Source organism: Hyalella azteca, unplaced genomic scaffold (genome assembly GCF_000764305.2).
Source record: "Hyalella azteca isolate HAZT.00-mixed unplaced genomic scaffold, Hazt_2.0.2 contig6769, whole genome shotgun sequence".
NCBI lineage: Eukaryota > Metazoa > Arthropoda > Malacostraca > Amphipoda > Hyalellidae > Hyalella > Hyalella azteca.
This window is the reverse complement of record NW_025936919.1, coordinates 213,439-227,529: the sequence shown is the minus strand read 5'-3', so window position 1 is coordinate 227,529 and position 14,091 is coordinate 213,439. Positions and strand designations below refer to the sequence as shown.

At 38.3% G+C, this 14,091-nt stretch overlaps 1 protein-coding gene across 2 annotated transcripts in view; it reads left to right on the top strand.

Moving 5' to 3' along the window:
* Positions 1–261: 261 nt before the first annotated feature.
* Positions 262–14,091, top strand: part of LOC108677083 — a 35,144-nt gene continuing 21,314 nt past the window's right edge. For both annotated transcript variants that reach the window (XM_018165233.2, XM_047880998.1), the window contains exons 1-5: positions 262–340; positions 6,325–6,637; positions 7,614–7,829; positions 8,581–8,755; positions 9,212–9,387. In XM_018165233.2, coding sequence (XP_018020722.1) covers positions 6,335–6,637; positions 7,614–7,829; positions 8,581–8,755; positions 9,212–9,387 — 870 coding nt within the window. In that variant the 5' untranslated portion in view covers positions 262–340; positions 6,325–6,334. The remainder of the gene's footprint in view (positions 341–6,324; positions 6,638–7,613; positions 7,830–8,580; positions 8,756–9,211; positions 9,388–14,091) is intronic.

Below are 14,091 nucleotides of genomic sequence, written 5' to 3'. Positions count from 1 at the left end.
GCATTAGGGTTGAAGTATAATGTAACCATTGTTGAATTAATACAAGGTTGACCCACAGTTGTATTAGTATTAATATTGTATTAACAATTAATACATGGTTGTATTAACAATTAATACATGGTTGTATTAATTCAGCCATGAATGTAACGGCCCATGCATGCCTCTTACAGGCAGCGGCTTTTCACCGACCTTCCTAAGTTCATAGTCTCGCTGCAGCATTTTAAGCAGCATTGCAGCAACTGTTTTCAGTTGCGATGCTGCCGTAGTGGAGTGTGGTTGTGAGACCCTGCGTACTTGAGTGGGACTCGCTGACGTCAAGTGGAAGAATTCGTTCGAAAGGGTAATTACTGCGAATTGTTTGAGTATTGCAACAATAACATCTAAGCTCAGAATAAGCGTTCGGTGGTGGGTTATTTTAGGGATGCCGATGGGAGAAAGATATCCATGTTAATATTAGTGCCTTCAAAAAACATGTCACTTTGTTACTATTGTTGTTACTGAGTTACTTAAAGTTGAGAAAATGTTTACAAGCATCCGAACATACGAATCAGTTTCGATTTCTTAGGGCTTTGATTGGTGCAATGAACAACTGAATGTGCGATGTTGAGCGTTGTGCGAATAAATTTTGAGTCACCTATAGGCTTTATCATAGTGCAGTCCCAAATAAAAATAAATTATTATTGGAGCTAGGTATGTCCTACTATTCTGCAAAAAATACGCAGAGTTTCTTGTCCATTTCTTGTCTTTTTTAATTTTACAACACTTTTGTGCGATTCTGTGATTTAACATTAATGATCAAAATCCAACTTCAATGCTGTAATATTGTGTTCACATTTAGACAAATTTGACCTTTTATTAATTGATCTCTACAAATGTATTTCAGTAGCAATTTAATCAATATAACTATTTACTTTCTTTAATCTAGCTCATAATCTTAGGAATCTCTAAAAAAAATGTTTATTTTCGATTCGTGGGAACTATCTCGCATCATCGATTTTTCCAATCCTAGTCAAGGCATTCAGAAAACGTAATTTTCAAGAGCCATCACAACTCAATCATAATTAAAGTTTATTTTAATACCAAGAAGTAATTTCTCTACTCAAAGCTCAACTGACTTATTCATACCTAATTCTAGCAAATTAAATGCATCACCATTCACTATACTTTCTCTGTCACAAGCAACTTCTCGTCTCAAACTTCGGGCATGCGATCCCCGCGCAGTTGTGCTTCTTGCGATGGGTTAGGTTAGGTTTGGTCGCCCTTCTCCCTGCACGCGTGGCCAACAGAGGATGAAATTACGCTTAGAGTTTTGAACGCCGCGCAAATTGTACTTGAAAACACTGTTAGTACACAGCAATTGTACTGGACACAGCACTCTAAAACCTGTCGTACGAATGAGCACTACACCGCAGTATGTACATCATACTTGAGAGCACTGTACTCGACACAGCACTCTAATATCTGTCGTACTTATGAGCACTACATCGCAGTATGTACATCATAGTTGAGAGCACTGTACTCAGCACACCTATCGTACTCTGGAGCTCATTATTATATTGTTACAGAAGTGCGTAATAACCTACTGTAAGATAATATTGCTTCATTAAGGTAATATTTGGACATATATAACCATGCGGCAAAGGAATAATCTTGGACAGCAATAACTGTTGCGAGTGTAGAACATGACGAGGAATATAGGAGGTTCTAACTTCTAGGCAGCTGCGACCGCTACAGCAGCAACGGTGCAAGATTGTTTGTCCGGCGGCACGCAGAGCGTGAAGTTGCCTGTAGGGCGCTCGACAGCTCATTTTAATTATGGAAGAAGTTTTGCGTCAATTTCTCAACTTTTTGAGAGGTACATGGATCCTGAAGCTTATTTATGATATCGGATGATAGCGGAACTGTTGGAATTATTTTATTTAATCCCGGGATGACTAGTTAAAAGCTTCTTAACGCCGGGATCTAGCTGGCAATCCATGCATTGCATGCTAAGGGATTTTTGGGTGTTTGAATGATGCCGTTTACCTTCTTCATCTTCAGAGATACAGATTATGCGAGAATCATCGGTGAGACAGAATTAATCATCTGAGGGAAGCTCGAACGTTTAATTTTGTTTATTAGCGGGCATTTGGCATAAATAATGATTGGTTTGAGTATTTCATTGACGGTACGTATGTGGTTTCCGTTAATTATTTAACTGTGTCTATTGATCAATATACAAACATTATCATCATAGTTTTGGTAAGATTCTTCCAGTGGTCAAGGTGCATTCCGATTTCCGATGCACCGACTCTGTCGATGGTATTCGAATCGACATGAATTCTCAACACGGAAAACAGATTCCTAGCTGTTTAACTGGTCCAGATTTTATTTTTTTTACTATTTTTTTGTTATTTTCTTTTCTCGCATATGCGTCGGAGTTTTTCGCTTGGTAAACCGGATCCAGTTTTTGACCTGGTCTAGCCCTATGACCAAATTCTGTGCTCCGGTTTACTTCCCTCGTGGTCCGTTCGTTGGGTGACGTCCCAGTCCTCCTGCCCTGAAAAACAGTATAATTGATTTCTTCGTGAGCAACCAAGGTTTAGGAGGTAATTTTCCATCAATTATTATTATTATTGGTGAGAGATTGAATCACAATCAGCTGGTGCCTATTGATTACGTCTTCTTTTATCCTGGAGATAATTTCAGTATATACTACAACTGTTAGTGATAATAAAATTCATATTAAACCGTTTCTCTTCTACTATTTATTCATGGTCCTGATCGTATTCTACATCAATTAAAAGTCGATCTGACTTGGGATGTGGAATGCTTTGCATAAGCACTTATTTTCGAATCTTAAACCATTTTTTAATCAATAAGAAACGGTAAAACCAGCATTATGTGAGCTGAACGAAGGTATCGCGGTATGAAAGATCAAGCATGCAGTCTTTGCTTCTCGAGCAAGGTCTGCTTTACATTGACTGTTGCAAGGTGAACTGCCTGTAACCTTTTATTGCTGGACCAGTCACAAGAACGTTGATCTTTTAAAAGCTGCTCGCTTTACGCCATGATAATCAACACGTACTCACTATTATGACGATACCTTCATTTAACTCCAAATTATAGTGTGAGGAGCTGTTAGTGAGTATAGCATGAGTGAAGATATTTCAAACTTGCGTTTATGGGTCATTTGAGCTTATTTTGGAGGCTAGGAAATGCCCTTTCCAGTTTACTACATCACAAAGGAGCTATTCTGAGTGTACGATATTCGGTTTCTGATTGAACCATGAAAAGCCATCTTAATTATTTGATTTGATAATATTTAGCTGGTAGGTAATGGATATTGAAGACTGATAACATATATTGGATATTGAAGACTGATATAGATATTGAAGACGTTTCACGATCACACAAGAATATTTTTAACATGTGAATGCTACCGTTGTTCTCAAGCTTCTTCGTACTGTAGATCTGAAACCAATGAAATCAATTAATTGGTATTAAAGGGCAAATTTAAATGGCAAATTGAACTAAGGAGACACAAGTTGGCGTCTATGTCAGGCATCACGTGTACGTTCAACTGCAGGGTTCCCTGGAGCAATCGCAATGATATTGCAATTGATCCCATCTTAACTATTAGCGAGTTCATTTGTCTTGTGACTTAAGTAAGCATATATTCTAAATTTTGTGAAGTAATTAATCAGTTCATTCAACGGCAGATCAAATAGTAGCCGATTTCTTTGATAGGAATTCCCATGTTATTGGTTATTGATTTGCTAAAAATACGTAATAAATCCAAATGAAATACGCTATCATTTAAAAGATAATAAATATAAGTTATGAAAAGGAAGATGACAGATTGAATGTAAATTTAAGAATGTTGGAATTAAACTGATACAGCCTCTACATGAATTATTGGTCAAACGTAGGCACCTGATCAGCTGCACCGCCAGTCATCTGGTGTAGGCACATGATCAGCTGTACCGCCAGTCATCAGGTGTAGGCACATGATCAGCTGCACCACCAGTCATCCAGTCATCAGGTGTAGGCACATGATCAGCTGCACCGCCAGTCATCAGGTGTAGGCACCTGATCAGCTGCACCGCCAGTCATCAAGTGTAGGCACCTGATCAGCTGCACCACCAGTCATCAGGTGTAGGCACCTGATCAGCTGCACTACCAGTCACCAGGTGTAGGCACCTGATCAGCGGTCGACTAGCGCCCTTGACTTTGAGTCGCCGGTCGTCAGGTCGTCAATGCAAAAAATTCCTCGACTGTGGCCTGTGGCTTTCGAATTTCACCGCCCGGGCCTGACACTAGCAATTTGAATAGAGCATTCAGTGGCGGGCAAAGCGACTGCTTTTTAAAAGCTGTTTCAGCCATTAATAAATATTAAAACTTGCAGAAACCTTTTACATGTCCATGCATTAATTACCTCGCTTGTCGTGAGTTTTTAAATAAAATTCAAAATTCCTAGGTGCGCTATCAATAACAGGGTATTAGTTCGGCCAAAGTTGTCTCAGTTTCCAATACAATTTTTAAGTAACCATTTTTTAGCAGAATAAAATTATAAATCAGTTATTATTCTCATAAGTGGTATTCTGTCGATACAAATTTAATAAGAATGCCCGCCATTATCTGATGGCCCACTGACACACAATATCAAATTCTACAAGTAAAAGTTTCGTATCCGGTGAAGGCGATACATTTCTCTGAACCCATTACTCTCGTTATCTATACACGCAGCGTCGTATAGCAGGACAGGAGAGGTGTTCCTTCCGCTGCCGAGACTGATAGCAAATCCATCCTCTCATACTTGTAATTGTTATGTCGTGCAAGTAACTGCTCTTGAGATACGTTGGCTGCTGGAGGAATGTACTGATGAAGCATTTTGCTCCTGTTACTCATTTAATCAGAAAAATTCTTATGCGTTCTAGTCCCTTTTACGAAAATAACTAATTGCTGGGATCGGGTTACCTTTTTTTTTGTTTTCTAACAACTTTTTAAGCTTAATTAAATTTGCAACTTGTCAGTTTATAACTAATTTTTTGTGTGATGCATTAAATTTTCATGCTAAAATGATACATTAAATTTTTTGCTCGAATGCTAAACTTGAGCAATAGTATTTGTGTCAATGGAGCCACCAGTAGCGGGATAACGTATGCTAGCTTGCATTGGTTTCACCTTTTAATGCAGTGAAGGCTTCATTTGTTAACTGAATAAATTGAGTAAATATTCTGCGGCAATAATTTTTAAACCCAATTGTAAACTGAAAAATCTTTTAAAGTTATCAGTTCACAGGATTTCATCATGAAACAAATTTACCGCATTTCGGAGCTCGAATTTGACTTGAAAATATAATTCATCATTCATCATAAGAAAGTTTCAATGAATTATCAGGGGAGAAACACACACTGCAGCACTTGGCATATGCTAATCGGTGTACTGCGTCGCTTGTTGTATCATTGAATGTTTTCTGATAGACTGAGGAAAATCTCGCGCGAGATGTTAAGACGGGAGCAACACGCAACACTTTCTTTCTCGCGTGCGGTAAGGTAATGAGTTGCGAGGATACCCGCCTGTCGGTACATTATTATGTTTATCCCGTGCTTTATACTTTCCAGTTTTCTCGTAAATGCAGGTGATAAAGTTCAGTTTATGCAATATGAATGATCTTGTTTATATTGACTTACGTTCGGGTTTAATATTGATGTGAACTATTTAATGGGAACCACAAAAATGCACCACTCCTTCCCGATCTTGTTGAGACAGCCGACTATGGCCGAGCACTGTGCACATTGCACATATGCATATGCGTAGGTTTAGCGCTTGTTAAAAAAAATTCCAACCGCAACGCAATTGTTATTTGAGGCACCTTCTCTGTGTTTTTCTGTACAAAAGTAGTTTTCACTTTTTATACTTTATTATAAGGTATTACGTATCTTCTATTTACACCTGGCATGAATTTGCAATGAGACTATTACTTTTTTTTTTTATTGTAAAAACTGGATTTAGGGTTCGGTTTTTACAAAGGAGGATTTTCATCGCGCATTTTAAAAATTAATAAATAATTCTTTGAACTGATCAAATTTTCACAGGTTCTATTATATCATCAAGAATGACTTGAATAAAATATGAAGAAGTATTTTATGAGTCTTTTGTTTCGCCACGGAGACTAAAAAGTAAATAAATTTAATGTAATACAAAATGAATCGTGCTGGGTGAACATCTCTGCAGATTTTGTCCTGGAAATTCAGAGCTCTGTTATTAGAATTTTCAGCAAATTTCAATCAACCTTCATCTTCGTATTTCTGACCACGTCCTGTTATTGCCACGTCTCAGGACCAGATCAATGATGGAGGCTCGATGTTCTCTCGTGCTGCTGCTAACTGCCATGTCGCTGCTGCTGGGGCTGGTAGCAGCGCAGTGCCCCTGGAGGAGAGCTGTCCCAGAGCTGAGCAACATGTGCGTGTGCGTGTCAGATGAGCAACAGAAATTGTCCATTCAATGCACGGACGCGAACTTCCCGCTGCTCATGACCACCATACATAAGCTGGTCCGTAGCCGCCAAATGGATTTGCTGTACGTCAACGACTCGGACATCGGGGTTCTCAACAGCAGGATATTTGACGGCCTGCACATTGAGAACATACAGGTTAGATTTAACTTCACTAAATCGTGTCAAGGGTCAAGGTTATTCGTGGGTAGCATTTGTATGATGTTAGAAGGCTACGACCAATCAATTGAACGAATTATTCATATATTGTTCCACACTTTAGAACAAATCTCATCGGATAATGAGAAGTTTACTTTTTATTTTTAACTTCATTAAATTGAATGATTCATTTTAGTGAAATTGCAATTTTTCTCTTATTACATCTATTTCTTTATTGATTTTTCGTAATTTATAAAAGTTTATTCCTACCATTTCAATAAATCTAATTGTGCCCTTCGCAATGCGGGCTGAAAGTTTATTATTTTTCATATTATACAGGTTTATTATTTCGTCTCATCGGAGTGAAGGAAATTACAAACTGTTTTCCTGAATGCTCACGAAAACGATGTAAACGTTAAATGAATGAGAAAAATGATTTGCCTAAAAATGCTGAGTTACGACTAGTACAGACGTTTTCTGTAAACGAATAAGATGAACGTTCCGGGATGGAAACGAATAAGATAGAATACTTTTCTGAAAGTTGTGCTGTACTCGTACACTTTCTTCCTTTAATTTTAAATGCATAAAATTGCTCTGACCTGCGGTCTACATGAGCCGGACGTGCTCTGCTCGTACGTATTTTTTCCTGTCCCAGATTTTTAGTAATTCCAATTTTCAATTTCTCTGTTCCCCTTTTATCTGCTTTTTTCTCGCCAGAAATCACTATTAGAGAGAACTTGTCGATTTAGAAAACTTATGGGATCTGTAATTCGTGAAACCTCTCCTTGTTAGTGCTCACTCATCTGCGATGAATCTGAGCACATAATTCAACCACAGACCTCGAAGTATCAATGATGATTGAATACTTGTTCAGTATTCACTGGACAAGTTTATCCATTGTAGACAATTTAGATACTGATCTTAAAGCCGTTTTCACGAGTGTTTTCCATCAGAATGAGCTTGTTTTTTTTTTCAGTTCTCATACTGCCGCATCTACAACATCAGTGATCAAGCCTTCGTTGGGCTCGAAAGCTCACTGCAGAATCTGAACCTTCAAGGCAACCGCCTGAAAAGTGTGCCTTCGCCCGCTCTAAATCACCTCTCGAGCCTGCGTCTGCTGGACCTCTCCGGTAACCACATCAACGTTGTACCCGACGGCGCCTTCGGGGGACTGCAATTAGAGACTTTAAAGGTGAGGGTAACTGAGATTAGGTGAGATCCTTCGGGTGACTGCAAGGGTGAGATCCTTCGGGGGCCTGCAATTAGAGACTTTAAAGGTGAGGGTAACTGAGATTAGGTGAGATCCTTCGGGGGACTGTAATTAGAGACTTTAAAGGTGAGGATAACTGAGATTAGTATGTGAGATCCTTTGGGGGAGATTCTTTCGGGTGACTGCAAAGGTGAGATCCTTCGGAGGCCTGCAATTAGAGACTTTAAGGGTGAGGATAACTGAGATTGGTGCCATGAGCATCAAGGAAATGAGCCGTGAAATGTTCGCTAAATTCGTGTACCTGTTTTTATTTTAGTTTTGGGACGTTTCAGTGGATGAGGTGTGACATCATTTTATATGGTCATTTAATTACAAGCAAATATAGTTTTATTCATGTGCCTTGTTCGAAAACACGATTTTTTCGATCATTATTCGCTTTAAAGTTATAAATTGGATATAAAGCGCCTTTTTCAAATTTAATTTTGTGACTTCGATCTTAATATTTATTTATAGCAGTGAATGATGATAAAGTCACAAGCTAAGTGCAATTATGTTAAAAAAAAAGAAGGTAAAAAATCGTTTGTCCATTAGCCAATCTCAAATTCATCATTTACAATAATCTTTTCAATCGCAGATACAAATCCAAAATTACGATCATCGCAAAGCTCATTAGGTTCAAGCAATAGAAACGCAATTAAATTCCCTTTTTCATGAATATTTATTTCCGTTTCAGATCGGCGACAACGACCTCCACCTCTCCCCCAACAGCTTCCAGGGGCTGGAAAAGTCTTTGAAGAACCTCAACCTGAAGGGCGCGGGCCTGGATTCTGTTCCTGGCGCTATTTTTTCCCTGGAAGCTTTAGCTTTCCTGGATCTCGCGCAAAACGAAATACAAGTCCTGCCGCCAGGTCTGTTCCTAGGAACTAATTAGACATTTCTAAACATTTTAGCAAACAAAGAGTTATGTCAGCAGGATGAAAATTCTAAAAAAAATGCTTTCTGCGAGAACAAAAGTTAAGTAATATATTGTAACCAACCTGTCCCATATATACGCAAGAAACTGCATGAACTAAACTCACTCTCCGTGTAATTTTAGCAAGGTATACTATTTTATGAATGCTTTTTTTGTAGATCTTCACTGCCCCTTTTTGAAATACTTCGAAATATTTTTAAACAATTTCAATTGAAAAAAGTGGTAAATCCATTCCAAAGAAAAGTGGAGGCATTCATAAAAACAGTTAAACACAGTATGTTTCCATAAATAATATTCGATCGTTCGTCCAAGTTTGTACTAAGACCTATTGTTATTGTTAATTATGATTTAAATTATTTTAATTTAAACACCTCTACCCCCCTAAACGCAGGGGTGTTCCGGACGCTGCACTCGCTGGCGGCTCTAAATCTGGAGCGCAATCTGCTGCAGTCGCTGGGCGCTGATGTCTTCCTGGGAGTCAACGACACACTCAGCTCGCTGTCCCTGCTGAACAATCTTATATCCGTGTACCCAACCGATGCTCTCAACTCACTCACTGATCTCAGGGTGAGTACAAAATATATCCGTGTACCCAACCGATGCCCTCAACTCACTCACTGATCTCAGGGTGAGTACAAAATATATCCGTGTACCCAACCGATGCTTTCAACTCACTCACTGATATCAGGGTGAGTACAAATTATATGAAGATTGTGTCCTTATTGCAGGCTTGTATATTGAGCCGATCTCACCGACGGAGAGTATGAAGCTATTTAACGATGTATTTGTATAGTATTTGTCTCTTACCCCATCAAACTGCGAATACATAATGAGCTGTAACATTCTCTTGCCGTGTTGTATATGCGGCCGATCTCAGAGTTTTCACAGTTTATAACGTGTGAATTAAACGGGGTTCATGACAATGATTTTTCTTTGATCACAAGCGTATTCAAGCACCAGCCTAAATTGATCCAAAACCTTTGTCCTCATTTCAACAAAGAAATTTGACCCCTAGTAGACTTCCAAATACACTTTTTAGTGAAAAAAACTAACGTTCTGTATTACAACGGGATAATTTATTTAAACGTATTCCTCACGGATCTAATCCGAGCACACCGATGTAAGCCGTTTCTTGTGCCGCAACCGACAAACTTGCAGACGGTATACCGCTTCCGCGTTAACTAAAAAGATTGCACAGGATGACCTCATCTTGGAAGGAGACGTCGAGCTCTACGATAGAGCATTATTGCTTGGCTCGTACAGCTTTAGCATCTGCGCACGGCTAATGAAGCTTACAGTAAAATTGAACACGCAGACAGCTGCTCCGGTAGTCGCTTCTATTTTTCTTATTCTTCATGTTTACGGGACTTGAGTGATCATTGATCTCATCGTTGAGTGCTATCGATCTTGATTGCGCTCATGATTATCACACCGAGTATATTTTCTCCGTTGATGCCGCTAATGCGCCGTTGATCACATCTCAGTTTACTGCTGGAATGACGCTAACGCCGCAGCGAGAATCTCAGAGTTCATGTTGTGTTCGCCTCGTGGCAATAAAATTGAAAACGTTCTATATTTCCGGATGGTGCGATCTATTCGATCTCGTGTAGATTTACCGGCAGTATGGAGAATTTATACTTCCAAATTTGCTTGTATGTTACTAGATTTGTTGCAATTTTGTGGCTGAACATTTCAAGCAAAGGTCTTCACTCACAAATATAGTTATGCTATATTCATTTAGGATTTCTTTACCTAAGAAGATTACATCAAACGAAAATTTCATGAACATGATGTACCAATCGTTTATATCATTACAAACAGCTTGCACAGATTCATTAGTTCCTCAATCATTAGTTATTAATGAGAGAAAAAATGTTAAGAGAGAAAATTTTCCATCCCATCTGACGTTATGTGCGTTATGTTTCCTAACCTGAAGCGTCAAGTGGTGATCACGGCACGTTTGATTGCGTGAAAACAACGCAGAGGCAAACTTGCTACTCTTCTGCTGTCTGTCTTTCCATGGAAAGCATTTTTACGCTGCGGTCGTCATTGTGGTGGCCTGACTGACGCGTGAATCGAGGAACATACTTGTAGTTGCAATGTGTTATAGGCACTGTTTCTCGAGCAAAATAACGAAGGTTGTATAGTGTTTTATATACGAACAATTTAAAATGGAATCTTTGCTAATCTGTAATTTCAGTTGATCATATAGAGTAGTTGCCTAGTCCAAATATTGTATTTTTTACCTAAAATTTCGAGATAATCATTTAGAAATCATAAATTTCCTTGCCGGTTTTTATTCCACCAAGATTCCACTATTTCTAATTAGCTCTTGGCAGTGAAAATTTCGAGAAATTTAAGTATTTCAACTTCCTACTTAAGGACATTGTACCCAGCTAAGTTATTGTCAGTAGTCCGTCCGCATCATTTTACCCAATCAAAGCGCGACAATCCAGCCGAGTTCCCTCCCAGAGATGCCGGACAGACAGCTATAGGCTACGTAGGCTAATAGCTGCATTTATAAGAAATACTTAATGTTTTAATCTCAACAACTTCTCTGAATGTTCGCGCACCAAACATGTGTCGAAATGTCAGGCCCAAACCTTTAACAACATAGTAAGCTATTCGCGTATAAATCCAAAAGACAGTAACTTCAGAAGCATCTGATCATGCATGCCAAGCATTGACGATCAACCTGTACTTGCTATATATCATCATCGACGTTATGATTAAAATATAATATTAATCACAATTTAGCGAACGTGTTACCGGATGGGAAGTTCAATTGCCACGCATCGCTGCGCGGGGATAGTAACGCTTGAATGAGATCACTTTTAAACGTAGGGAAGAATAGGATTGGTATAAATATGGGTTATTGAATCGAGAGCAAATATGACGTACTGATATTTCGTCCCCAAACACTAATTGCAATATATTTGGCCTACGTACGTTTTTATATAGGGACTCTACAATCTAAATTTTAGCCTTTCTGGGAGTTAAAGATCTACACTCAATGGATCTACTCTTATAGGCTTTCCGAGGCTCAATTCGATATATAAAACTATTTGTAACATTTTTAGTTGACATGAGAGTTCCTAAGCAATCTTCTGGGAATCGTTAAGAATCTTCTGAGTTCACAATTGTTAAAGTTATAGGAGCCATCGTCGAAAAGGCTTCTTGAGAAATTAGCAAGAAACTTGAAAATTATACATACGGAGAAGTGCCTAGCAGAGATACGACCCCACTAAGACGAGGTCGGCCGGTAAAAAAGCTTGCCATCCTTCTGAACCAAGCAATTAACGAAATTTTTACGCTTAAAAACACAAGTTGTTCGCAGTTACGTGACTTCGACGATTTCAATACGTAGACCAAAGTTTGTCCAGCCACAATTGATTATGTGAATAGCCTTTTGTTGCTTAATGATTCTCTGAAGACTATGTGGCCAGCTTTATCCTTTTAGGTTCGATAGACTAGCGTCATCAAGTAACATTAAGCATTGAATTGGGGGCTCCATGCACACAATATTATTATGGAGACGAAAAGTTACTATCGGTTTCAAGCGTAAGATTAGCAACTTTAGTTAAAATGCTTTAATGTTTTAGCTGATGGACTTGCAATTTATGGAACTCATGTTGACTATCCGTCCAAGGGCGTGAGATAGGTTGGGGGCGATTCAGTTCCTCAAGAGCATTAATTGGTATCCTGAATTGCGTGCAACCGAGCGACCTTATAACGGCAAGAAATAAAACGGATGTAACTTATTTATTGCACGGCAATAACCATTTTGTCGTTCAAGAATTATGTCTGGATTACAAGTCGTAATTTTTCTGTCCGAACTCCGATCTTAACGCTGCAATTTAATTTTAAATATTGAGTTATAATTATTTTCGTCAAATTCGCTGCAAGCTCCACGAATTTGAATTATGAACTACTTTTCTCTTCATATTTGTCTTTTTTCTGTTGATATTTGCGGTAGGGTGGTCTATTTATGAAAAAATTAAGTTACAATTAATCTATAATTTTCCTAGTTGTTGATGAACATCAACGGTCACAGTTGGTATTGAAATAATTTTTATTGTCAGTGCATTTTTAGGAAAACTTGGACGAGCAAGCAGCGTAAAATGAAACAGTATTTATCTTTTATCTTAATTCTTAGTCATAATAATAATAGAAACGTGTTCAGAATGGACCGACCGTATTATGTTTGCGATGCATGTTACTTCTATTGACTGACCGCCTATCATTTTACAAAGAAGTAGTACGGTTACTTCTAGATCTTTTTCTTTCAAACTGTCAGGATGAAAAAATGTAACTGAAATCGATGAATATCATCCCGCTATAAGATGCACGACCTTGCTACAGAATCATGTTGACTGTGACACTTGCACAAGCGAGATCAGATGAACTTACGATAACTGTAACTGTAATGTGCATTAAATTCTATCGTGATTTGTGTGCAAACGTCGCAAACAACCATTCAGCCAATAACCGCATAGCCCACCAATATTTGAGCGCTTTTTTAAATAAAAGTCCTTCACGGTTCAGATTTAATTCAGTAATGATCATAAGAAGAGCTAATATAAATGTAAGCGAGCCAATTGAGCATGTTAACTAAACATTGCATTGAACGTTGTACAAATTGTGGCATCTGAGTCTTTTCCTAGTTATATGATAATGAACACTCGTTAGGAAATGCTGCACTAAAAATACATCAACAGCAAATTGACGCGAAATTACAAACGAATTTAACGCTACCACAAATATAGACCTTATAATAACCTTATACATAGGACACATCAAACGCACTGTCTGCACTGACACTACGTCCTGTTCATAAACAATAATAACAGCATCTCAGCGTACAAAGTTGTGATCCCTCTGAAACTATCTCACTAATTTACACACCCTATTTTATCCTATCTCAGAAACAACCAAATGTTCTAAGGAGCTCTGCCATTAAATTCATTAGTTCTGATTTTCACGGTCAACATTTTCCAGGGAAATGCGTATTGTCCCGCGTATATACGAGTGTATTCAATTATTCATCCACTTACATTTAATTTCACTCGTTTATTCCTGCATTCAACTGTGTGATTGAATATAAGATGTTATCTGTATATTTAGGCATGGTTCGAGTCAATACCTAAATTCCCAATTACTTCAGCACATTTCAACCCAAACATTTTTCAAGTACGTATTAGCGTATGCTGTAGCTTATCAATTCAAATAAGTTGCATATATACCGCTTCCCCTTTTTAACTCCTCCCATCT